Raw genomic sequence first — 27201 nt, 5'->3', positions numbered from 1 at the left:
CAAACATGTCTGCCACTATTTCCTCAGGTAGCCAAGAGGCTGCGTTTGTCTATGCGATTTCCTCCGCTGGGGTTGTGTATGCGATCACACGAGCCTGCAGCCAGGGAGACCTGAACAGCTGCAGTTGTGACCCGCGCAAGAGGGGCAAAGCCCGGGACCTGAGGGGGGAGTTCGACTGGGGAGGCTGCAGCGACAACATCAACTATGGAATCAAGTTCTCTAAAGCCTTTGTGGATGCCAAGGAGAAGAAGGAGAAGGACGCCAGAGCATTGATGAACCTCCACAACAACCGGTGCGGCAGGACGGTGAGTAGATGCTGGGTAGACCTTTCCAATGAAACCGTGCACCCACAGTCAGATCCTGTTTGAAATAAGTTGACGTTCAGACTTAACCGCACACGGCCTCCAGTTCAATCAGGTAAAATCCACCCACAAAACAGAACTGGCGTCCAGCCAACCAGTCCAAAGTTCAACAAGGCTTTGGAAATAAGATGCAGCAAAAACTATTCGGCAAATAAATCTGTTTCCTTTTTTAAATGATTTAATTTCCCATTCATTTTGATGTTTTGTAATAGCAATGTATTGGTTATTGATGGGAAAGCAATTCTGGAAGCAAGAAGTTCAATGGGAGGCCATGGCCTAGTGGTATTATTGCTAGACTATTAATCCAGAAACTCACAGTGCCAGGGACCCAGGTTCAATTCCAGCCTTGGCTCACTGTCTGTGTGGAGTTTGCACATTCTCCCCGTGTCTGTGTGGGTTTCCTCCGGGTGCTCTGGTTTCCTCCCACAGTCTAAGATGTGTGGGTTAGGTGGTTTGGCCATGATAAATTGCTCCTTAGTGGCAGGGGGATCAACAGGGTTAATACTTGGGGTTACAGGAATCGGGCCTGAGTGGGATTGGTGTCGGTGCCAGCTCGATGGGCCTAATGGCCTCCTTCTGCATTGTCAGATGGAGGAATTTGAATCCAATGAAACAAAATCTAGAATTAAGAATCTACTGATGACCATGAAACCATTGTCAATTGTTGGAAAAACCCATCTGGTTCACTAATGTCCTTTAGGGAAGGAAATCTGCCATCCTTACCTGGTCTGGCCTACATGTGATTCCAGAGCCACAGCAACGTGGTTGACTCTCAACTGCTCTCCAAGGGCAACTAGGGATGGACAATAAATGCCGGCCAACCAGTGACACCCATGTTCCATTGATGGAACACAGTTAATTATTAAATAAATGCATTTATTATTCAGAGAAATACATTAACTAACAATGTAAAGGTCAATTATAATTTATTAGCTATTGATATCAAAGCCAGAATTATTGATGTAAAGTTATTAATTATTGAAATTGAAAGTTATTGTGATTAAATCATTACTAATTGATTTTAAAATGTTATTTAGCGATGAAAAAACAATTCTTGGAATAATAATATAGATTGTTAATTAAATCAACAAATTATTAATATACACATCCATTATTAAGGAAAAATATTAACATTGAAATAAAAGTTACTAATTATTAAGACTAATTTATCTTGAATTATATCAAAATATTCATTATGGACATTGTCACATTAATTATTGAGGGAATGTTATGAACTATTGATTTTAATTTTTGCGGTGATAGGGAGGTTCCCCGTCTTAGCGAAAATGGCTGTGGAGAACTGGATCTAGAAGTCCTGCCTCTGACCCCGGTATTTTTGCAGAGGGGTTTGGGGGCGGCTTCTAATCTGCACATGCATGATTCACTGGGGAAACTGCACATGTTAAAGTGCAGCTGTCTCAGTCAGATCTGATCTTGGCTGGTGGGATGTCCAAAACAATCAAAATATTACAAGGCTGAAACATTCGCGACATTCTCCAGCCAGAAGTGGATGATCCATCTCGGACTCTCCCCCCCTTGAGTTCCCCAGCATCACAGATGTCTGTCTTCACCCGATTCGCTTCACTCTACGTGATAGCAAGAAACAGCTAAAGGCACTGGATACTGCAGAGTCTATGGGACCTCAAAATATTCCAGCAATAGCACTGTGGACATGTTCTCCAGAAACAGCCACACCCCCAGCCAAGCTGTTCTAGTGCAGCTACAACACTTTTCTATCCGGCAATGTGGAGAATTGCCCAGGTATGTCCGACCGACAAAAAGGACAAATCAAATTCAGCCAGTTACCGCCCCATCAGTCTCCTCTCCACCATCAACACAGTGATCAGGAATGGACGGCACAGTGGCACAGTGGTTAGCACTGCTGCCTCACAGAACCAGGGACCTGGGTTCGATTCCCGGCTTGAGTCACTGTCTGTGTGGAATCTGCACGTCTTCCCCATATCTGTGTGGGTTTCCTCCGGGTGCTCCAGTTTCCTCCCACAATCCGAAAGACGTGTGGGTTAGGTGCATTGGGCCGTGCTAAATTCTCCCTCAGTGTAACCCGAACAGGCGCCGGAATGTGACGACTAGGGGATTTTCACAGTAACTTCATTGCAGTGTTAATGTAAGCCTGCTTGTGACACCAATAAATAAACTAAACTTTAAACAAAGGTATGAATTGTGGTTATTGGAGGTCAATCATCTCAGCTCCAGGACATCTCTGCAGGAATCCCTCGGGTTAGTGTCCTAGTCCCAACCATCTTCAGCTGCTTCATCAATGACCTTCTCTCCATCATAAGGTCAGAAGTGGGGATGTTCACCAATAATTGCACAATGTTCAGCACTATTCGCAACTCATCAGATACTGAAACAATGTGTCCATGCGCAACAAGACTTGGACAATATGTAGACTGAAATAATAAGTGGCAAGTAAGATTCATGCCACACAAGTACCAGGCTGTGACCATTTCCAACAAGCAGGAACCTAACCATCTCCCTGTGACAAAAGCAAATTACTGCAGATGATGGAATCTGAAACCAAAAGAGAAAATGCTGGAAAATCTCAGCAGGTCTGGCAGCATCTGTAAGGAGAGAAAAGAGCTGACGTTTCGAGTCCAGATGACTCTTTGTCAAAGCTCTTTTCATCTCCCCTTGATATTCAATAGCATTACCATCGCTGAATCTCCCACTATTAACATCCTAGGGATTGCCATTGACCAGAAACTGAACTGGGCCTGCCATATAAATACTATGGCTATAACCACAGGTCAGAGGCTGGGAATTCTGTGGAGAGTAACTCACTCTCTGACTCCCCAGAGCCTGTCCACCATCCACAAAGCACAAGTCAGGAATGCAGTGGAATTCTCCACACTTGTCTGGCTGAGTGCAGCTCCAACAGCACTCAAGAAGCTTGACACCATCCAGGACAAAGAATTCCCCTTGATTGGCACCCCATCCATCAACTTAAGTATTCAATCCCTCTACTACCAGTGCACAGTAGCAGCAATATGTACCATTTACAAGATGCACTGTAGCAACTCACCAAGACTCCCTCAATAGCACCTTTCCAACCCATCGCCTCTCCCATCTAGTAGGAAAAGGGCAACAGATACATGGGAACACCACCATCTGCAAGTTCCCTTCCAAGTCACACACAATCTGATTGGAAATATATCACTGTTCCTTCACTGTCACTGGGTGAAAATCCTGGAATTCCCTTCCTAACCACTATGGTGGTACCTACACCACATAGACTGCACTAGTTGAAAAAGGTGGTTCACCGTTACCTTTTCAAGGGCAATTATGAATGAGCAATAAATGCTGCCCTTGTCAGCAATGCCCATATCCCATGAACAAATATAAAGAAAAGACGTATAATTTTTACCTGATAGGAAAAGGTCTAAAGTTGCGGTAGTTTTTTAGACAGGTAGGGTCCCCTATTGTATATGGTCCCAAGACATCTTTGGGAGAGGCTAGGTGCTCTTCGAAATTGTTAGAATTTGACATGAATATGTGTAAAAAGTACATAAACTCATTAGAACTGTCAAGCTCCATGGAACTGTCAAAATAACTATCAAGCTGTCAAAGCATTTAAATGCCCTGCCCTTTAAATATTTGATAAAAACTATCTGCAGTTTTCAGAAGACGGCTCTTGCTGTTTCATTCTGTCTGTTGACATAAGCATGAGGCTCGCATTGCAGGATTACTGCTGCATGACAGATTTCACAACCTATTATTATCACAGGTTTATTGACAACTCCAAGTGGTTATAAACTCTTTGAAGTGGGACTATGAGTACAAATGCTTGCTTTCATAAGGGATTACAGGAAGTTAAATGCAGTGAATGGGTTTTTAGCAATGAGAGTAACTTAAGAATCTCAGCATGGGTGCTGAGACCTGCCCATGGTGAATACTGGATGGGTTGGCATGGTAGGTGTGAGGGCAAAGGGCAGTGAGTGGCATGGGTGGACTTGAGTTGGCATTAAAATGGCATAGGAGATATGAAGGGCCATAGGGAGGGGGCATAGGATGGCACGCAGGGCATGAGGGGCCATGGGCTGGCATAGATGGGGCATGGGTGGGGTAAGGTGGTCTGAGGGATGAGGGCTGGAGGGCTGGTTTTTGTTTTATCCATTTTTCCGCTGTCTTCACAAAGGTGCTGGGTCATTGAGGTGGGTTTTCTCCCCAGCACATTTCCACGCTCAACAACCTCTTAGCCCTTTCCAGTATCACCCATCACAACTCCCATTCTCACCCGGGACTAAGAATTGGAAGTTCTGGGCAGTTTTTCCTGGGTTGAGTTTTCAGACCCTGGAATTATCCTGACTCTGCACACCTGACCCAGATTCAAAACTTCAGGCCGTTATCGATTTAAATGTGTCAGTTACTGACAAAAAGACATTAAAGTCTTCAATTGGGTGGCACGGTGGCACAGTGGTTAGCACTGCTGCCTCACAGCGCCAGGGACCCGGGTTCGATTCCCGGCTTGGGTCATTGTATGTGCAGAGTCTGCACATTCTCCCAATGACTGCATGGGTTTCCTCCGGGTGCTCTGGTTTCCTCCCACAGTCCAATGACGTGCTGGTTAGGGTGCATTGGCCATATTAAATTCTCCCTCAATGTACCCGAACAGGCGTCGGAGTGTGGTGACTAGGGGATTTTCACAGTAACTTCATTGCAGTGTTAATGTAAGCCTACTTGTGACACCAATAAATAAACTTTAAACTTAAACTTACTTTTCAGCCTCAACAAGGGGGGTATCCCCTTCCTCTGCCCCATTTCATCTGTCCCTATTTGGAATTGGCCTTGCTGAAAGGTCCCTCACCTGACACGAAGATAGAATCGAACTGGAATGATGCCAGGGCTTAGAGGGTTAAATTTCGAGGACAGGTTAAATAAACTTGGTTTGTATTCCTTTGAGCGTGGATAGTTGAGTGGTGATCTGATTGAGGAGTATAACATGGCGGCACGGTGGCACAGTGGTTAGCACTGCTGCTTCACAGCTCCAGGGACCTGGGTTCAATTCCTGGCTTGGGTCACTGGCTGTGTGGAGTCTGCACATTCTCCCTGTGTCTGCGTGGGTTTCCTCCGAGTGCTCCCGTTTCCTCCCACAGTCCAAAGATGTGCGGGTTAGGTGCATTAGCCATGTCAAATTGCCCCTTTCTGTCCCGTGCTGCATAGGTTCGAGGGGTAAATATGTGAGGTTAAGAAGGATGGAGCCTGGGTGGGATTGTTGTTGGTGCAGCCTCGATGGGCCAAATGGCCTCCTTCTGCACTGTGGAGTTTCTACATTAGCAAGGGATATGGAGAAAAATAGATGAATAAAACCGAGGTACAGATTAGCCATGATCAAACTGAAGGGCAGAGGCCAGAGGGGCTGAATGGCCTATTCCCATTCATAATGTTCTTATAAATCTCTACCGGAATTAAAACTATAGCCGGGTTCCCGGAAAACCTAGGACTCTGGGCTGTAGACTGAAACATCCGTGTCCATGTTACATAGTATTTAGATTAAAGGGTGATTTAATCCAAGGTTTCAAGATACTGATAGGTTAGATCATGAGAAATTATTTCTACTGGTTGGAGAGTCAAGGACCAGAGGACGAAGTATAGCCACACCTTCCAGGAGCGTGTTTAGGAAACACTTCCACACATAAAGAGTGATAGAAGTTTGAAGCTATTTTCTACGGATTGCAATTGATGCGGGAACAATTGTTAGTTTTAAATCTGAAGTTGATGTCCTTTTCTTAGCCAAAGCTATTGAGGGATAGGGGGCAAAGGTGGTGTATGAGTTAGATCATATATCAGCGTCTGACCCCAAAGCCTGTCCATTATTTCCAAGGCATAAGCAGGAGTGCGATAGAACATAGAACATAGAACATTACAGCGCAGAACAGGCCCTTCGGCCCACGATGTTGCACCGACCAGTTAAAAAAAAACTGTGACCCTCCAACCTAAACCAATTTCTTTTCGTCCATGAACCTATCTACGGATCTCTTAAACGCCCCCAAACTAGGCGCATTTACTACTGATGCTGGCAGGGCATTCCAATCCCTCACCACCCTCTGGGTAAAGAACCTACCCCTGACATCGGTTCTATAACTACCCCCCCTCAATTTAAAGCCATGCCCCCTCGTGCTGGATTTCTCCATCAGAGGAAAAAGGCTATCACTATCCACCCTATCTAAACCTCTAATCATCTTATATGTTTCAATAAGATCCCCTCTTAGCCGCCGCCTTTCCAGCGAAAACAATCCCAAATCCCTCAGCCTCTCCTCATAGGATCTCCCCTCCATACCAGGCAACATCCTGGTAAACCTCCTCTGCACCCTCTCCAAAGCCTCCACATCCTTCCTGTAATGTGGGGACCAGAACTGCACACAGTACTCCAAGTGCGGCCGCACCAGAGTTGTGTACAGTTGCAACATAACGCTACGACTCCTAAATTCAATCCCCCTACCAATAAACGCCAAGACACCATATGCCTTCTTAACAACCTTATCTACTTGATTCCCAACTTTCAGGGATCTATGCACACATACACCTAGATCCCTCTGCTCCTCCACACTATTCAAAGTCCTCCCGTTAGCCCTATACTCAACACATCTGTTATTCCTACCAAAGTGAATTACCTCACACTTCTCCGCATTCCATTTTTTTACTATGGAATACTCCCCACTTGCCTGGATAGGTACAGCTCCAACAACACTCAACACCATCCAGGAGAAAGCAGTCCGCTTGATTGCCACCCCTTCCACAGTCAATCCCTCCACCACCGATGAAGAGTGGCAGCCGTGTGCATCATGTACAAGACGCACTGCAGAAACTCACCAAGGTTCTTTAGACAGCACCTTCCAAACCCACAACCATTAGCCTCCAGAAGGACAAGAGCAGCAGATACCTGGAGCACCGCCATCTGGAAGTTCCCCTCTGAGTCACTCACCATCCTGACATGGAAATATATCACTATTCCTAACTGTCACAGGGTTGAAATATTGGAATTGCCTCCCTAACAGCACTGTGAGTGCACCTATATCTCAGTAACAGTTAAAAAAAAGTGGAGATGGCAGATTTGGACTGGGGTAGGGCACAGTAAGAAGTCTCCCAACACCAGGTTAAAGTCCAACAGGTTTATTTGGTATCACAAGCTTTCAGAACGCTGCCCCTTCATCAGGTCCACTCATCTGATGAAGGAGCGGCGCTCCGCAAGCTCGTGATTCCAAATAAACCTGTTGGACTTTAACCTGGCGTTGTGAGACTTCTTACTGTTAAAGAAGGCAGCTCAGCACCATTTACTGAAGGGCAATTAGGGATGGGCAATAAATGTTGACCTAGCCAGCCTCACCCACATCCCGCAAAATGATATTTTAAAAAGCCACGTTTGCACTGAATGGTAGAATCGGGGGGAGGGACTGAATGGCCTCCTTCTGTACAACTGATGCTCTAAGTTGCTGTGAGGCTCTCTGCCAACCCTCTTATATTTTGTTCAGAGACAGAAATAGCTTTTAACAGACTTTTTTTAAAAAATCTGTTGAATTCTGCATCAGGCAGCGTGCCAACAGAGTGAGATTGGTATCAGATGTATAGCAGACAACATCCACATGTTCGAAACATGCAAAGGAAACACTAACCTCAAGGGGTTAATGATTTGTAAATCAATTTGCATCAGCTATCACAGTGAACATATTTCATCATCAATTTTATAGTTTAAAGCATAGTAAAAAAACAACTCAAAAAATCTCAAAGGAAATATAAAGAAATACTTCACTCATTGTGCTGTCCTTTTAGATATTTTTGAGCATCATATTCAGATACCGCTTCCTGCTAATTCAATCTGACTGGTGGTCGTGGAAGGACATCATTCCCGCTTTCTCCACTGTCCATTGCGGATTGAGAATCTAGATCTGAGTAGAGTTGGAAGGATGTTCTCGGATCCAGTCTGCCAATCAATAGGAACTTGTCACTTTAGCAAATATCAGCAAGTTTCAAACACATTTCCCCTAATGTCACACCGTCACGAGAGGAGGGGATTTGGTTTTGTAGAATAAAAACAGAAGATGCTAAAAATACTCAGCAAATGTGGCAGCATTTTTGGAGAGAGAAGCAGTGTTAACATTTCCACATATACTGCCAGGCCTGCTGAGTATTTCCTGCTTTTAATTCAGAGTTCCAACAACCGTGGTACTTTTCCTTGGGTTTTCTAAAGTAAGGTTTAAGATGTATTGTTGGATGAAGGAGCTTCAGCCTAAGTTTTCATAGAATTAAAGGTTTATGGAGTTAAATAGTTGTCCGGTCGTGCAGAACTTGAGTATTGTTTGAAAAAAAGAGACATGACATCAAAACCTTTTGTCTTGGACTCACCAGGACAGCTCGCAAGAAATGACCAACAATAAAGGCCAACAATTTAGACTACATGAGAAAAGAGTACTGATTTGTTGGCAGGTTGACTCTGATTGGTGAATGCATTGCCCTGGGGAGTGAAGCAGGGAATGGCTGTTCCCCAGGTTTTTGTTTAGTTAATAAAGGAGCAATGTGTCAAGGCCTTACCCCCAGGTGCACACGTTGTACCTTTTTCAACTAAACAAAAGCTTAGAGAAAGGCCATCCCCTGGTTCATTCCCCAAGACATTGCCTTCACCAATCAGTGTCCCCCGCCCAGTTTGAATTTGAACAAAACTGGGCAGTTAACTGTTCCATGCTGCATTCTCCATGGCAACACCCCCACCAATCACAGTCTGCTTGCCAGCCAATCAGCACTCTCTTCTCATGTGGTATAAATTAGGGGAGGTAATGGTCTAGTGGTATTATTCCTAGACTATTAATCCAGAAACCCAGCTAACGTTCTGGGGACTCGGGTTCAAATCTCACCACGGCAGGTGGTGGAATTTGAATTCAATAAAAAAAATCTGGGATTAAGAATCTACTGATGACCATGAAACCATTGTCGATTGTCGGAAAAACCCATCTGGTTCACTAATGTCCTTCAGGGAAGGAAATCCCCCGCTCTTACCTAGTCTAGCCTACATGTGACTCCAGAGCCACAGCAATGTGGTTGACTCTCAACTGTCCTGGGGCAACTAAGGATGGGCAATAAATGCTGGCCCAGCCAGCGACGTCCATGTCCCACAAGTGAATAAAAAATTGTTTGTTCCCCTTTAATGTTGGGAATTTCTGGCAAGCTGCTCTGATGAGTGCAAGATGAAAAGCTTTGATAGCATGTCTCTTTTTTTGTCAGCAATACTCAAGTTTATGTAGTTGTTACTGCACAGAAGGAGGCCATTCGACACATTGAGACCATGTCAGATTTCTGCAAGAGAAATTCAACCAGAGCCACTCCCCCACCCTTTTCCCAGAGCCCTGTAAAACCTTGCTCTCGGGTATTCACCCCATTTCCTTTCAAAGCCACAATTGAATCTGCATCCCTGCCTCTTTCAGGCAGCGCATTTCATATTGTAACCATACGCCGTGTAAAAAGGTCTTTCCTCATGTTGCCATTGGTTCTTTTGCCAATCTCTTTAAACCCTGTTTTTAACCCTTCCACCAATGGGAACAGTTTGTCTCCATCCGCTAAACCACAAGGTTTTTATCGGCGAACGCAGAGAGAAAGTTAGAAGAATTGTCTCCATGGTTATTAATATCCAGAATGCTTTGTAACAAGACAGTAAATTGCTATTTAAAAAGGAAGGGTGGAGAAGAATTTTAAAGTTTATTTATTAGTGTCGCAAGTAGGCTTACATTAACACTGCAACAAAGTTACTGTGAAAATCCATTAGTCGCCACACTCTGGCACCTGTTCGGGTACACTGAGGGAGGATTTAGCATGGACAATGCACAGTGTCAATTGTATACGGATCTGATAGAATTCTAAAATCCCTATAGTGCAGAAGAAGGCCATTCGGCCCATCGAGTCTGCGCCGACCTCAATCCCACCCAGGCCCTATCTCCAAAAGCCCATGCATTTTACTCTAGCTAGTCCCTCTGACACTAAGGGACAATTTAGCATGGCCAATTCACCTAACCAGCACGTCTTTCGGATTGTGGGAGGAAACCGGAGCACTCGGAGGAAACCCACGCAGACACGGGGAGAATGTGCAAACTCCACACAGACAGTGACCCAAGCCGGGAATTGATCCCGGATTCCTGGCGTTGTGAGGCAGAAGTGCTAACCACTGTGCCACCGTGCTGCTCCTTTTAAATCTTTTTTAAAAAGATTAGAATCTATAGATTGTAAAGGTGCCTGAACAGATACAGCGTAATGGGATTAGTGTAGACTGCACTGGCTTGAGAGCTACAATCCAAACGGCCTCTTTTTGATCTATCATTGCTGATTCTGTGAGTAATGTCACTGTTCCTATAGTGGAATCTTTCATAATAAAATTAGGAAATGTTTCTCTCCCAATTATCAACAATAAACCTCCCAAAATATTCATTCGCCCATAAGTCCCTTGGAATTTATTTTCTAATTCTCCTCATTCATCCTGGATTATTAACAGTTTTAAAGTTTATTTATTTGTGTCACAAGTAGGCTTACATTAACACTGCAATGAAGTTACTGTGAAAATCCCCTAGTCGCCACACTCCGGCACCTGTTCGAGTTACACTGAGGGAGAATTTAGCATGGCCAATGCACCTAACCAGCACATCTTTCGGACTGTAGGAGGAAACTGGAGAACCCGGAGGAAACCCACGCAGACATGGGGAGAACGTGCAAACTCCATGGAGACAGTGACCCAAGCCTGGAATCGAGCCCGGGTCCCTGTGAGGCAGCAGAGCTAATCACCATGCCACCGTGCCGCCCCCCCTATCAGATGTTGTGCAGAATGGCTTCTCTTTTGTTGAAAATCCTTTAAGGTCAGATATGGAAGGTTTGTGTCTCTTGTGATAACTCTGCCTCTCTCTAACCCGGCAGGCTGTGAAGAGGTTCATGAAACTGGAATGTAAGTGCCACGGTGTCAGTGGATCATGCACATTAAGGACTTGTTGGTTAGCAATGTCGGACTTTAGAAAGACTGGAGATTACCTGCGAAAAAAATACAACCTGGCGATCCAGGTCACCATGAACCAGGATGGAACTGGTTTCACCGTCACCAACAGACACTCAGACAGGCTGATCAAAAATGAGTTGGTGTACTTCGAAAACTCACCCGACTATTGCGTCCTGGACAAGGCAGCAGGTAAGATCCAGACTGTGTCACGGGGGGTGGGGTGGAAACTGGCACTCAACAAACTGCAGTCTTTATGACAGAGATATCGTGATATTCAAAGGGGAGGCGATGGCCTAGTGGTATTATCGCTGGACTATTAATCCAGAAACTCAGCTAATGTTCTGGGGACCCGGGTTTGAATCCCACCACGGCAGCTGGTGGAATTAGAGATCAATAAAAATATCTGGAATTAAGAATCTACTGATGACCATGAAACCATTGTCAATTGTCGGAAAAACCCATCTGGTTCACTAATGTCCTTTAGGGAAGGAAAAAAGGGGCGGCACGGTGGCACAGTGGTTAGCAGTGCTGCCTCACAGCTCCAGGGACCTGGGTTCGATTCCTGGTTGGGCCACTGTCTGTGTGGAGTTTGCACGTTCTCCCCATGTCTGCGTGGGTTTGCTCCGGTTTCCTCCCACAGTCCAAAGATGTGCGGATTAGGTTGATTGACCATGATGAATTGCCCCTTAGTGTCCCGGGATATGTAGGTTAGAGGGATTAGTGGGGTAAATATGTGGGGTTACAGGGATAGGGCCTGGGTGGGATTGATGTTGGTGCAGACTCGATGGGCCGAATGGCCTCTTTCTGCACTATAGGGATTCTATGATTCTATGAAATCTGCTGGTCTGGCCTACATGTGACTCCAGAGCCATGGCAATGTGAGTAACTCTCGACTGCCCCCTGAACAAGGGCAACTAGGGATGGGCAATAAATGCTGACCAGCCAGCAACGCCCATGTCCCTCGAACCATTAAAAAAAATATGGACTGGGGTTGATTTATTTTTAGTAAGGGTGAGTGAAAATGAATGCTCAGGAGCTAAAAGAATGCAGAATCGGTGACTGAGTTGATGCGGGAGAGCAGGGTCAGCTCAAGCTAAGACTGGGTTACAATCAACGGGAAAGCAGGGAGTTTGCAATTGGAGGAATCAGATAGCTTGGTGCTGGAAGGTGAAAATAATGGCTTTGGTTCCACCTGTGGATAATAAATAGGAGGGTCTGGGAGTACCATGGAGATGGAGCATGGAAAGGGGGAGGATGTGAAGGAGAATGGTGTGATTAACAAACTGATGGAGAGGTCAAAGAGAGCCAGAGAGCAATGGTCGCAGCAAAGCACAATATCCTCGGTACCTCTGAGCGGGGTGGTGGGTTTGTGTGAGCGTTTCAGAAATGAGACTGAGAATTGGGAATGTGGAAGGGCCGGATATTGTTGGGCAGTAACAACGCATTCAGGGATCTTCAATTATCATTGGATAGGTTACAGCTAGACAGAACAGACAGTGTTTGAGTGTACCATTACAGGAAGGGGTTTGAGTGTACCATTACAGTCAGGTATTTCAGTGTACCATTACAGGAAGGGGTTTGAGTGTACCATTAGAGTCAGGTGTTTGAGTGTACCATTACAGGAAGGGTGTAAGTGTACCATTACAGGAAGGATTTAAGTGTACCATTATAGGAAGCGGTTTGAGTGTACCATTACGACAGGAGTTTGAGTGTACCATTACAGAAAGTGACTGTACCATTACAGACAGGTGTTTGAGTGTACCATTACAGGAAGGGTTTGAGTGTACCATTACAGGAGGGGTTTGAGTGTACCATTGCAGGTAGGGGTTTGAGTGTACCATTACAGGGAAGAGTTTGAGTGTACCATTACAGGAAGGGTTTGAGTGTACCATTATAGGAAGGGGTTTGAGTGTACCATTACAGGAAGGGGTTTGAGTGTACCATTTTAGGAAGGGGTTTGCTGGATAGATGGCTTCAAGTCCCTTTTCATTTTGCTCCATTGCATTTCCATGAATTTTGCAATCAGCCCTAATTGAGGCCCACTCGCTGCTTTGAGGTGGACCCTCCTCCCACTGGACATATTGGTGTCCATGGTTACATCTGGTCCCGCTGAGGCTGGGTAAGTCCCAGTGTCGTGTGCATCTGCTGAGCTCCAACAGACAGGAGAAAACAGGGAAATCTTGGTTCCCAGACACCAGAATGTCCCAAAGCCTTTCACAGTCAGTGTAGCAATGTAGGGAAATGTGGCAGTCAGATTAAGTACAGCAAGCTCCTACCAACAGCAATGGGAGTTTTTTTTTAACTCATTTATGTGGGTGCTGCTGGCTAGACCAACATTTATTCCCCATCCATGTGGTGTCAGGGAGGGAGTTTTAGGAATTTGACCCAGCGACAGTAAAGGAATGCCGATATGTTTCCAAGTCAGGATGGTGAGTGGCTTGAAGGGGAACCTCCAGGTGGTGGTGTTCCCAGGTATCTGCTGCCCTTGTCCTTCTAGATGGTAGTGGTTGTGGGTTTGGAAGGTGATACCTGACAAATCTTGGTGAGTTATTGCAGTGCATCTTGTAGATGGTACACACGGCTGCCACTGTACATCGGTGGTGGGGAGATTGAATATTTGTGAAAGGGGTAGCAATCGAGCAAGCAGCTTTGTCTTGGATGGTGTCAAGCTTCTTGAGTGTTGTTGGAGCTACACCCATCCAGGCAATTGGAGAGTATTCCATCACACCCCTGACTTGTGCCTTGTAGATGATGGATAGGCTTTGGAGAATCAGGAGGTGAGTTACTCGCCGCAGGATCCCTAGCCTCTGACCTGTTCTTGTAGTCATTGTGCTTATGTGGCGAGTCCAGTTCAGTTTCTGGTCAATGGTAACTCCCCAAGATGTTGACAGGGGGGGGATTCAGTGGTGGTAAAGCCACTGACTGTCAAAGGACAATGATTAGATCCTCTCCTGTTGGTGATGGTCGTTGCCTGGCATTTGTGTGGCGCGAATGTTATTTGTCACTTGTTAGCCCAAGCCTGGATATTGTCCAGGTCTTGCTGCATTTGGACATGGACTGCTTCAGTATCTGAGGAGTCGCGAATGGTGCTGAACATTGTGCAATCGTTGGTGGACATCCCCACTTCTGACCTTATGATGGAGGGAAGGTCATTGATGAAGCAGCTGAAGATGGCTGGTGTGAGGACACTACCCTGAGGAACTCCTGCCGTGATGTCCTGGAGCTGAGATGACTGACCTCCAACCATCACAACCATCTTCCTTTGTGCCGGGTATGACTCCAACCAGCGGAGAGTTTTCCCCCTGATACCCATTGATTCCAGTTTTGCTAGGGCTCCTTGATGCCTCACTCGGACAAATGCAGCCTTGATGACCTCACCTCTGGAGTTCAGCTCTTTTGTCCATGTTTGAACCAAGACTGTAATGAGGTCAGGAGCTGAGTGACACTGATGGAACCCAAACTAAGGATCAGTGAGCAGGTTATTGCTAAGTAAGTACCGCTTGATAGCACTGCTGATGACACTTTCCATCACTTTATACACTATTAGTTCTGTCTATTACTTGCTGTTTATGCTGCTTGGCACACAGGTAATCCTCTGTTGTAGCTTCACTGGTTGACACCTCATTTTTAGGTCTGCCTGGTGCTGCTCCTGCCATGTCCTCCTGCACTCGCCATTGAATCAGGGTTGATCCCCTGGCTTGATGGTAATGGTAGAGTGGGAGATATGCCGGGCCACGAGGGTACAGATTGTAGCTGTGTACAGCTGCTACTGATGACCCACAGCACTTAATGGCTGCCCAGTCTTGTGTTGCTAGGTCTGTCTGAAATCTGTCCCATTTAGCACGGCGGTAGTGCCACACAGCACAATGGAGGGTATCCTCAAAGTGAAGATGGGACTTTGTCTCCACAAAGACTGTGCAGTGGTCACTCCTATCAATAGTGTCATGGGCAGATGCTTCTGCACCCGGCAGGTTAGTGAGGATGAGGTCGAGTATGTTTTCCCCCCCTTGTTGGCTCCCTCCCCACCTGCCACAGACCCAGATTAGCAGCGATGTCCTTTAGCACCCGGCCAGCTCAGCCTGTGGTGGTGCTAATGAGCCATTCTTGGTGATGAACATTGAAGCCTCCCACCCAGAGTACATTCTGTACCCTCAGTGCTTCCTCCAAGAAGAGTTCAACATGGAGGAGATTGGATTCATCAGCTGAGTGGGAGGGTATGTGATATTCAGCAGAAGGTTTCCTTGCACATGTTTGACTTGGTGCCATGAGTCTTCATAGGGTCCAGAGTTGATGTTGATGACTCCTAGGGCAACTACCTCCCGACTGTACACCACTGTGCGGCTGCCTCTACCGGGTCTGTCCTGCCGGTGGGACAAAGCATATCCAAGAATGGTGATGGTGATTCTGGGACATTATCTGTAAGGTATGATTCTTTGAGTATGACTCTGTCAGGCTGTTGCTTGTCTAGTCTGTGAGACAGCTCTCCCAATTCCAGCACAAGCCTCCAGATGTTAGTAAGGAGGAATTTGCAGGGTCCACAGTGTTAATTTGCTGTTGTTTCCAGTGCCTAGGTTGATGCAGGATGGTCGGTTTGGTTTCATTCCTTTTTACTGAGTTTTTAGTAGCTTCATACATCTGAGTGGTTTGCTAGGTCATATCAGAGGGCACAGTTCACAGTATTCCAGGTGTGGTCTAACATAGTCCCTGTCTAGTTTTAGTAAAACTTCAGCAAGGCTGAATGTACTATTGATAAGTTTGTGGATGACACAAAAATAGGTAGGAAGGCAAGTGGTGTGGATGATACAAAGAGCTTTGTCTGCATAGCACACAAGAAACAATACTTTTCACCCTAGACTAATACATGTGACAATAATAAACCAAATCAAAAAGTCTATAGAGATATAAAGACAAGTTAGGTGAGTGGGCAAAAACTTGGCAGATAGAATATAGGATAGGAAAATTCTTCTACTTTGGGAGGAAGAATAAAGGAGCGGAATATTATCGGAATGGAGAAAGACTGCAGAAAGCTGCAGCACAGAGGGATTCAGGGGGATAATCACAAAAAGCTAGCAAGCAACTTCAGCAGGTAATAGGGAAGGCAAATAGAATGTTGGCCTTTATTTCATAAGGGGGCTTGACAGGGTAGATGCTGGGAAAGATGCTTATGGGAAAGTCTAGGACCAGAGGGCATAATCTCAGAGTAAGCGGTCGCCCGTTTAAAACAGAGATGAGGAGGAATTTCTTCTCTTAGAGGGTAGTGAATCTGTGAAATTCTTTACCAGAGGACTGTGGAGGTTGGGTCATAAAGTATGTTCAAGGCTGAGATAGATAGATTTTTAATCAGTAAGGGGACCGAGGGTTATGGGGATAAGATGGGAAAGGGGAGTTGAGGATTATCAGATCAGATTAGTAAAGATCTCATTGAACGGCAGAGCAGACTCAATGGGATGAATGGCATTTCACTTGTCATACATTTAATGGTCTTATAGTTTCAGCATAGAAAGAGGCCATTCAGCTCATCGGGAGAGCTGCTCAGCTAGTCCCACTCCCATTCCTTTACCCTGCCGCTTGGCAATTAGTATCTGTCCTTCCTAAAACCTTTTAAAAGCCATAGTCAACTCTGCCTGCTTGGGCAGTGCATTCCAGATCCTAACCACCCACTGTGTGAATCTGTCCCCACCACACTCTCAGACAGTACATTCCAGATCCTAGCCACTCGCTGTGTGAATCTGTCCCCACCACACTCTCAGACAGTGCATTCCAGATCCTAACCACTCACTGTGTGAATCTGTCTCCACCACACTCTCAGACAGTGCATTCCAGACCCTAACCACTCACTGTGTGAATCTGTCTCCACCACACTCTCTGACAGTGCATTCCAGATCCCAACCACTCGCTGTGTGAATCTGTCTCCACCACACTCTCCGACAGTGCATTCCAGATCCTAACCACTTGCTGTGTGAATCTGCCTACAACACACTTTCAGACAGTGCATTCCAGATCCTAACCATTCACTGTGTGAATCTGTCTCCACCACACTCTCAGACAGTACATTCCAGACCCTAACCACTCACTGTGTGAATCTGTCTCCACCACACTCTCAGAGAGTACATTCCAGATCCTAACCACTCGCTGTGTGAATCTGTCTCCACCACACTCTCAGACAGTGCATTCCAGATCCTAACCACTCACTGTGTGAATCTGTCTCCACCACACTCTCAGACAGTACATTCCAGATCCCAACCACTCGCTGTGTGAATCTGTCTCCACCACACTCTCAGTCAGTGCATTCCAGATCCTAACCACTCGCTGTGTGAATCTGTCTCCACCACACTCTCAGACAGTGCATTCCAGACCCTAACCACTCACTGTGTGAATCTGTCTCCACCACACTCTCAGACAGTGCATTCCAGATCCTAACCACTCGCTGTGTGAATCTATCTCCACCACACTCTCAGACAGTGCATTCCAGATCCTAACCACTCGCTGTGTGAATCTGTCTCCACCACACTCTCAGACAGTGCATTCCAGATCCTAACCACTCGCTGTGTGAATCTGTCTCCACCACACTCTCAGACAGTACATTCCAGATCCTAACCATTCACTGTGTGAATCTGTCTCCACCACACTCTCAGACAGTACATTCCAGACCCTAACCACTCACTGTGTGAATCTGTCTCCACCACACTCTCAGAGAGTACATTCCAGATCCTAACCACTCGCTGTGTGAATCTGTCTCCACCACACTCTCAGACAGTGCATTCCAGATCCTAACCACTCGCTGTGTGAATCTGTCTCCACCACACTCTCAGACAGTGCATTCCAGATCCTAACCACTCACTGTGTGAATCTGTCCCCACCACACTCTCAAAGAGTACATTCCAGATCCTAACCACTCACTGTGTGAATCTGTCTCCACCACACTCTCAGACAGTGCATTCCAGACCCTAACCACTCACTGTGTGAATCTGTCTATACCACACTCTCAGAGAGTACATTCCAGATCCTAACCACTCGCTGTGTGAATCTGTCTCCACCACACTCTCAGACAGTGCATTCCAGACCCTAACCACTCACTGTGTGAATCTGTCTCCACCACACTCTCAGACAGTACATTCCAGATCCCAACCACTCGCTGTGTGAATCTGTCTCCACCACACTCTCAGACAGTGCATTCCAGACCCTAACCACTCACTGTGTGAATCTGTCTCCACCACACTCTCAGACAGTGCATTCCAGATCCTAACCACTCGCTGTGTGAATCTGTCTCCACCACACTCTCAGACAGTGCATTCCAGATCCTAACCACTCGCTGTGTGAATCTGTCTCCACCACACTCTCAGACAGTACATTCCAGATCCTAACCACTCACTGTGTGAATCTGTCTCCACCACACTCTCAGACAGTGCATTCCAGATCCTAACCACTCACTGTGTGAATCTGTCTCCACAACACTCTCAGACAGTGCATTCCAGATCCTAACCACTCACTGTGTGAATCTGTCTCCACCACACTCTCAGACAGTGCATTCCAGATCCTAACCACTCACTGTGTGAATCTGTCTCCACCACACTCTCAGACAGTACATTCCAGATCCTAACCACTCACTGTGTGAATCTGTCTCCACCACACTCTCAGACAGTGCATTCCAGACCCTAACCACTCGCTGTGTGAATCTGTCTCCACCACACACTCAGACAGTACATTCCAGATCCCAACCACTCGCTGTGTGAATCTGTCTCCACCACACTCTCAGACAGTGCATTCCAGACCCTAACCACTCGCTGTGTGAATCTGTCTCCACCACACTCTCAGACAGTGCATTCCAGATCCTAATCACTCACTGTGTGAATCTGTCTCCACCACACTCTCAGACAGTGCATTCCAGATCCTAATCACTCACTGTGTGAATCTGTCTCCACCACACTCTCAGACAGTGCATTCCAGACCCTAACCACTCGCTGTGTGAATCTGTCTCCACCACACTCTCAGACAGTGCATTCCAGATCCTAACCACTCACTGTGTGAATCTGTCTCCACCACACTCTCCGACAGTGCATTCCAGATCCCAACCACTCGCTGTATGAATTTGTCTCCACCACACACTCTCCGACAGTGCATTCCAGATCCTAACCACTCGCTGTGTGAATCTGCCTACAACACACTTTCAGACAGTGCATTCCAGATCCTAACCATTCACTGTGTGAATCTGTCTCCACCACACTCTCTGACAGTGCATTCCAGACCCTAACCACTCGCTGTGTGAATCTGTCTCCACCACACTCTCAGACAGTGCATTCCAGATCCTAATCACTCACTGTGTGAATCTGTCTCCACCACACTCTCAGACAGTGCATTCCAGATCCTAACCACTCATTGTGTGAATCTGTCTCCACCACACTCTCAGACAGTGCATTCCAGATCCTAACCACTCGCTGTGTGGATCTGTCTCCACCACACTCTCAGACAGTCCATTCCAGATCCTAACCACTCGCTGTGTGAATCTGTCCCCACCACACTCTCAGACAGTGCATTCCAGATCCTAACCACTCGCTGTGTGAATCTGTCCCCACCACACTCTCAGACAGTGCATTCCAGATCCTAACCACTCGCTGTGTGAATCTGTCTCCACCACACTCTCAGTCAGTGCATTCCAGATCCTAACCACTCGCTGTGTGAATCTGTCTCCACCACACTCTCAGTCAGTGCATTCCAGATCCTAACCACTCGCTGTGTGAATCTGTCCCCACCACACTCTCAGACAGTGCATTCCAGATCCTAACCACTCGCTGTGTGAATCTGTCTCCACCACACTCTCAGACAGTGCATTCCAGATCCTAACCACTCGCTGTGTGAATCTGTCTCCACCACACTCTCAGACAGTGCATTCCAGATCCTAACCACTCGCTGTGTGAATCTGTCTCCACCACACTCTCAGACAGTGCATTCCAGATCCTAACCACTCGCTGTGTGAATCTGTCTCCACCACACTCTCAGACAGTGCATTCCAGATCCTAACCACTCGCTGTGTGAATCTGTCCCCACCACACTCTCAGACAGTGCATTCCAGATCCTAACCACTCGCTGTGTGAATCTGTCTCCACCACACTCTCAGACAGTGCATTCCAGATCCTAACCACTCGCTGTGTGAATCTGTCTCCACCACACTCTCAGACAGTGCATTCCAGATCCTAACCACTCGCTGTGTGAATCTGTCTCCACCACACTCTCAGACAGTGCATTCCAGATCCTAACCACTCGCTGCAGAAATGAATTTTTCTATAATGGTACTTTTGGCTCTTTTGCCATTCATCAGTGTACTCTGGCCCTCGACACTTCCACCAACAGAACAGTTTCTCCCTATCTACCCTGTCCAAACCCCTTATGATTCTGAACAATCCTATCAAATCTCCTCTCAACTTTCTCTTTTCCAAGAAAAAAGTCCTAGCGTCTCCAATCTAATCACGTAACTCATCCTTGGAATTATTCTGCTAAATCTTTTTTGCATCCTCTCCAATTTGTTCACATCCTTCCCGAAGTGCGGTGTCCAGAAGTTGATGCAATATTTCAATTGAGGCCGACCCTTTTGTTGCAGAAAATAAAATAAATAAAGTAAATGATATAAAATGGGCAGAGTGTGTGGATTCGCTGGGCATAGACTGTTTCATCTGAGCACTGGCGTCTAACGAGTGCTCCTTTGATTGAGATAATCTGGGCAAAGTGGTGGAGGGAGTTGAATGGAATTCCTTTGGTTCCAATGAGATCACATCTAATCACCCTAAAAATTAAATTTCTCAGAAAAGGTTGAATGTAATTTAGAAAACAGCACAACTGCTGCTGCAAATTAAACACACCTCCTTTCCTCTCTGTCCAAATGAAGATTAACTGAATTTCCCAATGCAATGCAGTGTGATTACATTTCCATGGCGAGATAGGACATGTTACACACAACAACAATGACCTTGCAGCTGCTCTGATGCGTCTCCAGGACCTTAATAAATCCTAGCAACATACCATAGCAACAGCGTATGGCAGATCCCATCATTGCACTCTGTCAACTTTAACTGCCCTTCCACACAGCCCAAACAGGACTCGCAACAAGACAACATTATGGGAGTCACTTTGAATCTTTTACCTGAAATCTGAAGGATTAAAAGCATCCTGGTGAATCATGGAGCCTCTCCACACAAAGTGAAGGGCAAAGACAACATGTCAGTCAGTGAGGCTGAAAGGATCACTGATTGGCTGGCAATAGGTTTGGGTACGTGAGTGGTGGGCACTCCCACTTACGAGCCAGAAGCTGCTTTCCTCAAGTCCCATGAGTACATAACCAAAAGAGAAAATGCTGGAAAATCTCAGCAGGTCTGGCAGCATCTGTAAGGAGAGAAAAGAGCTGATGCTTTGAGTCCCAGGTGACCCCTTGTCAAAGCTAAAAGGTACAGAAAGTGGGAGATATTTATACAGTAAGAAGTTTAACAACACCAGGTTAAAGTCCAACAGGTTTATTTGGTAGCAAAAGCCACACAAGCTTTCGGAGCTCTAAGCCCCTTCATGATATTTATACTACAGGGGAGGGAATGAAAGATGAGTCTTAGCCACAGAAACAAGGGGAAAGGTGTAATAACTCCACGGAGGCGAAAGTCCCATCACCAAGTTACTTTATTTACACCATACATCTGTACACAGCCAGCTCTCCAGTTGCTGCCTGCTGAATGCAGGCTGGGAATCTGACGCACCTGCTTTAAATAGGGAGTATGAGGCTCCCTGATTTAACCATCAATTTTAACTCTTAGATAGTTCATACTCCTGCAAGCCCACCTCATTAGCCTGGCTGAAGTCATCACAAAAGGCTAAGAGGTGCTAATGGCAGCCCATAGAGTACTGGTCTGGCACTTTGGTTCAGTCTAAGGGAATGCAGCAATGTCGATGGTGCCATCGTTTAGGCTGGATTCTGACTTAGAGGCGTTCAGTCATAATCCCACGGATGGTAGCTTCGCACCATTGGCTCCTCAGCCAAGCACATACACCAAATGTCCGAACCTAGTCAGACCAAGTTCCCATCCGTCCTCATAGCTGGACGTAAAAGATCCCGTGGCACTATTTTGAAGTACGATAGAGGAGTTCTCCCTGGTGAACTGATCACTATTAACTCCCCAAATGACGTCACTGAAACAAATGATTTGGTTATCATCACAATGCTGTTTGTGGGAGATAGCTGCGTGCAAATTAGCTGCCACATTCCTCACATTGTGGCTGGGATTTTCCAGCCCCACCACCAGTGGGCGTCGTCACGGGCGGGACAGGAAAATCTAACGGCTCTCCAAATTTTCCCATCTGGACCGGGACAATGCGCCTCGGTGTCGGGACCAGAAAATCCCGTCCTACAACTGTAGCAACACCTCATTGCATGTGACGTGTCTTGGGCAGCCTGTGGTGTAAACACAAGTATATCAACTGGGATTTATAAATGCAAGTTCTATAATTTTTGAAGTTTGCAGGCTGGAGGGAGTCAAGTCCATGCAAGGTTCACAGATTTGGGATACTGGGGCAGGGAATGAGCTGGAGAAGGTGACCACACAGTGAGTCTTGGTGTCAATCCAGAGGTTGTGAGGAGATGAACTCGATCACAGAATTGTTATGGTGCAGAAGGAGGCCATTTGGCCCATCATGTCTGCACTGGCTCTCCAAACGAGCACCATGACTTAGTGTCATTCCCCTGCCTTTACCCTGTACCCCTGCACAATGTTGGAGGATTTAGAGGAAACAGGAGAATTGGGAGTAAAATTGAAAGAGATTAAAGAGAAATGACATCTGATTTTTCAATTGGAAAATGTTTTCCTTGTTGTCTTTTTTGACTCATAACTCGATCTTTTCTGCCAAAGATAAAGCAATGTGGCATCTGCGGTATTTTTCTTATTTAATGGTTGTACCAGCACAGGGCATCGTTGGAGGTTGGCCAGGAATGGGATACAGTGGGTGGGATTGAAGGGAGACTGGAGGGACAAACAGAGAGTTGGGAGGAATCCAGGGGCGGTGGAGTGGAGAGGGGCAATGACCTAGAAACGCAAACTGTTAATGAAGCATTGTTTGTATTCTGTTCATGGGGACAATGGGAAGACTATTGTTTATTGCTCATTCCGAGTTGTCCTGGGGAAGGTGATGGTGAACCACCTGCTGGAACAGTGGCAGTTGACGCTGTGTTAGTGTGGCCACGAGAAGCAATTGAGTGACAGGTCACTGCGCATTCTATGGATCTGCCCCACATTTAATCCTTTTTGGACAGGTCAAGAATACTGAAACTGGGATTGGTTTTGAATACTAGCCATAGGAATTGCAACACAGAGATGCTATCCCCCCCACCCCACCCCTCCTCCCCACCCCCATCACACACTCACACACACTCACTCACACACACTCACACACACCCATTCTCCCCATCCTCTCAGCCATGTTCAAGAGAGATATTGCATCGAGTAAATAGGAAGAGACTTCCAGTGGTAGGTGGGCCAGTAACAAGAGTACACAGATTTCAGATAATGAGCAAAAGGACCAGAGGAGAGATGAAGAGAAATTTTTTTTAAGAAGCTGGAATGTGCTCCCTAAAGGGGTGGTGGAAATAGATTTAGTACTAATCTTCAAAAGGGAATAAGATAAATACTTGAAAAGGAAAAGAATTACAGGGCTGTGGGAAAGGAGAGGAAGTTAAATTTTAAGTTTATTTTTATTCATGTCACAAGTAGGCTTACATTAACACTGCAATGAAGTTACTGTGAAAATTCCCTAGTCGCCACACTCCGGCGCCTGTTCAGGTACACTGAGGGAGAATTTAGCATGGCCAATGCACCTAACCAGCATGTTTTTTGGACTGTGAGAGGGAACTGAAGCACCCGGAAGAAACCCATGCAGACACGGGGAGAACGTGCAGACTCTCACCCAAGGCTGGAATCGAACCCAGGTCCGTGGCGCTGTGAGGCAGCAGTGCTAACCATGGGATATTTTACATTCACTCAAGCAGCCAGATGGGGGGGGCTCAATTTAATGTCTCATCTGAAAGACAGCACCTCTGACAGTGCAGCACCCCATCGCTGGAGTCTCAGCCTTGAATTTTGTGGATTGGGGCTTGAACTCACAGTGTTGTGACTCAGATGCGAGAATGCTACCATCTGGGCAAAACAGCCTCACCCCAAGTTTCTTGCTTTTGTATCTGGTGCCCCTGCCACACATCTGGATGTTGGGACAATTGGTTTTCCATAGGAATGCTTGGGGAAAATGTTGGATCACTCTGAAATGTTGGGTTTTTAAAGGAAAGTGTTTCCACGCAATATTGAGAATATTAACGATTGTTAAATGGATGAAATATTAATGAACTGAGGCTAGAGGCTGTTTCGCCTTGGTCGCTATAATTGCTTGTTAGCCTGTCTGAGCTATTGCTAAACATCTCACACCCATTCTGCTTGGAGGTCTCTGGACCTTCATGAGCTGAGAGAGAGAGAGAGATAAAGACACAGAAAAATCAATCTGATTTTAAAGTGAAAAGTTGTGAGGGAAGGAGAATTTAGGAAGTTAATTAGGAGTCATTTTGTGGAGGCTGATGTGAGGCAGTGTAGTAACATTGTTATTTAAAGACAAGTTCTTAGAATCATAGAATCTCCACAGTGCAGAAGAAGGCCATTCGGCTCATCGAGTCTGCACTGACAACACTCCCACCCAGGCCCTATCCCCGTAACCCCACATATTTAGCCCATTAATCCCTCTAACCTACGCATCCCGGGACACTAAGGGGCAATTCAATGTGGCCAATCAACCTAACCCACACATCTTTAATTATGGGAGGAAACCGGAGCACCCAGAGGAAACCCACGCAGACATGGGGAGACCATACAGATGCCACACAGACAGCGACCCATCCAGGAATCGAACCAAGGTTCCTGATGCTGTGAGGCAGCAGTGCTACCCACTGTGCCACAGTACCACCCTTGTAAAGTTTATTTATTAATGTCACAAGTAGGCTTACATTAAAACTGCAATGAAGTTACTGTGAAAACCCCCTAGTCGCCACACTCCAGCGCCTGTTCGGGTACACTGAGGAACAATTTAGCATGGCCAATCCACCTAACCAGCACGTCTTTTGGTTTGTGGGAGGAAACCGGAGTACCCAGAGGAAACCCATGCAGACACAGGGAGAATGTGCAAACTCCACACAGACAGTGACCCAAGCCGGGAATCGAACCCGGGTCCCTGGTGCTGTGATGCAGCAGTGCTAACCACTGTGTCACTGTGCCGTCTGTTGTACTGATTGAATTGAGTAAATCTGCTAATTATTATTATGTGTTTTAACTTGCTGAGAAATAAAACCATGCAATAATTCATGTCTGGTATGCTTGCTAAGTGTTTTCTCAGTGCATTCTTTATTAGATTGAAGAATTATAAATGCAAAAGGCACAAATGTCATGAGGAGGTGATATTTCTCCTCGTGTTTCACTTATCTTGTAGTTGGATGTAGGGAACTATGAATACATGCCTAAATGCATTGATCGTATAGAATGGTGGGACAGGCTTGAAGGGACTGGTGGCCGACTCCTGCTTCTATTTCTTGTGTTCTTGTGTAAGGCTTTCAGGTGGATTCTGGAAGTGACTGCCTCAAAGAATAAGCAAGAAAAGAGCCTAAGGCTTTAGCAGCAACTAGCTATAAAGGCTCGAATCTGCACGAGTAGCTCAGTGTATCTGCATCTCCAGATAGGTTTTTCTGCGCCTTGAGATCAGTGTATCTGTATCTGCTAAGGTAAATGTAATGTTAGCATTCATGTCGAGAGGGCTAGAATACAAGAGCAGGGATGTACTTCTGAGGCTGTAGAAGCTCTGGTTAGACCCCATTTGGAGTATTGTGAGCAGTTTTGGGCCCCGTACCTAAGGATGTGCTGGCCTTGGAAAGGGTCCAGAGGAGGTTCACAAGAATGATCCCTGGAATGAAGAGCTTGTTGTATGAGGAACAGTTGAGGACTCTGGGTCGTTACTCGTTGAAGGACAGAGGGGATCTTATTGAAACCTGCAGGATGCTGCAAGGCCTGGATAGAGTGGACATGGAAAGGATATTTCCGCTAGTAGGGAACCAGAGGGCACATCCTCAGGCTAAAGGAACAATCCTTAAAACAGAGATGAGGAGGAATTTCTTCAGCCAGAGAGTGGTGAATCTGTGGAACTCTTTGCCGCAGAAGGCTGTGGAGGCCAGGTCATTGAGTGTCTTTAAGACAGAGATAGATAGGTTCTTGATTAATAAGGGGATCAGGGATTATGGGGAAAAGGCAGGAGAATGGGGATGAGAAAAATATCAGCCATGATTGAATGGCGGAGCAGACTCGATGGGCCGAATGGCCTAATTCTGCTCCTATCTCTTATGGTCTTATGCTAAATCTGAATCTTTAGGTCAGTTATCTGCATTCCTAGAATGGTGTACCTGCACCCACAGATCAGTGTACTTTCACCTCCAAAATCAGTGTATCTGCACACTTCAGTCAGTCTGTATGCTCCCCCTAGATCAGTGTATGTTGTATCTGTGTGCCTAGGTAAGTGTACCTGCACCCTGAGATCAGTTTATCTGACTCCTCCCTACCTCGATCAGTGAATGTACTTTCCTGGATTAATATACCTGTATCCTATGATCATTGTACCTTCACCTACTTCTGTGTATTTGCAACCCTGGATCATTGAAGATGCACCCTTAGATTAGCCTATCAGAATCCTCTACATGAGTGTATCTGCCCCCAGAGATCAGGTACTGATCTGCAGAGGCAGATATGCTGATCTAGAGGAGCAGAAACACAGATCTGGGGTGCAGATACACAAATCTGAGGGTGC

At 46.1% G+C, this 27201-nt stretch overlaps 1 protein-coding gene across 1 annotated transcript in view; it reads left to right on the top strand.

The window, feature by feature from the left end:
• wnt2bb (wingless-type MMTV integration site family, member 2Bb) overlaps positions 1-27201 on the top strand; it is an 85734-nt gene that overhangs the window by 44913 nt on the left and 13620 nt on the right. Inside the window, exons 3-4 of the mRNA XM_078242002.1 lie at positions 28-305; positions 11271-11535. Coding sequence (XP_078098128.1) covers positions 28-305; positions 11271-11535 — 543 coding nt within the window. The remainder of the gene's footprint in view (positions 1-27; positions 306-11270; positions 11536-27201) is intronic.

The sequence above is a fragment of the Mustelus asterias genome, chromosome 25, assembly GCF_964213995.1.
Source record: "Mustelus asterias chromosome 25, sMusAst1.hap1.1, whole genome shotgun sequence".
Taxonomy (NCBI): Eukaryota; Metazoa; Chordata; class Chondrichthyes; order Carcharhiniformes; family Triakidae; genus Mustelus; species Mustelus asterias.
This window is presented reverse-complemented; position numbering and strand designations above follow the sequence as displayed.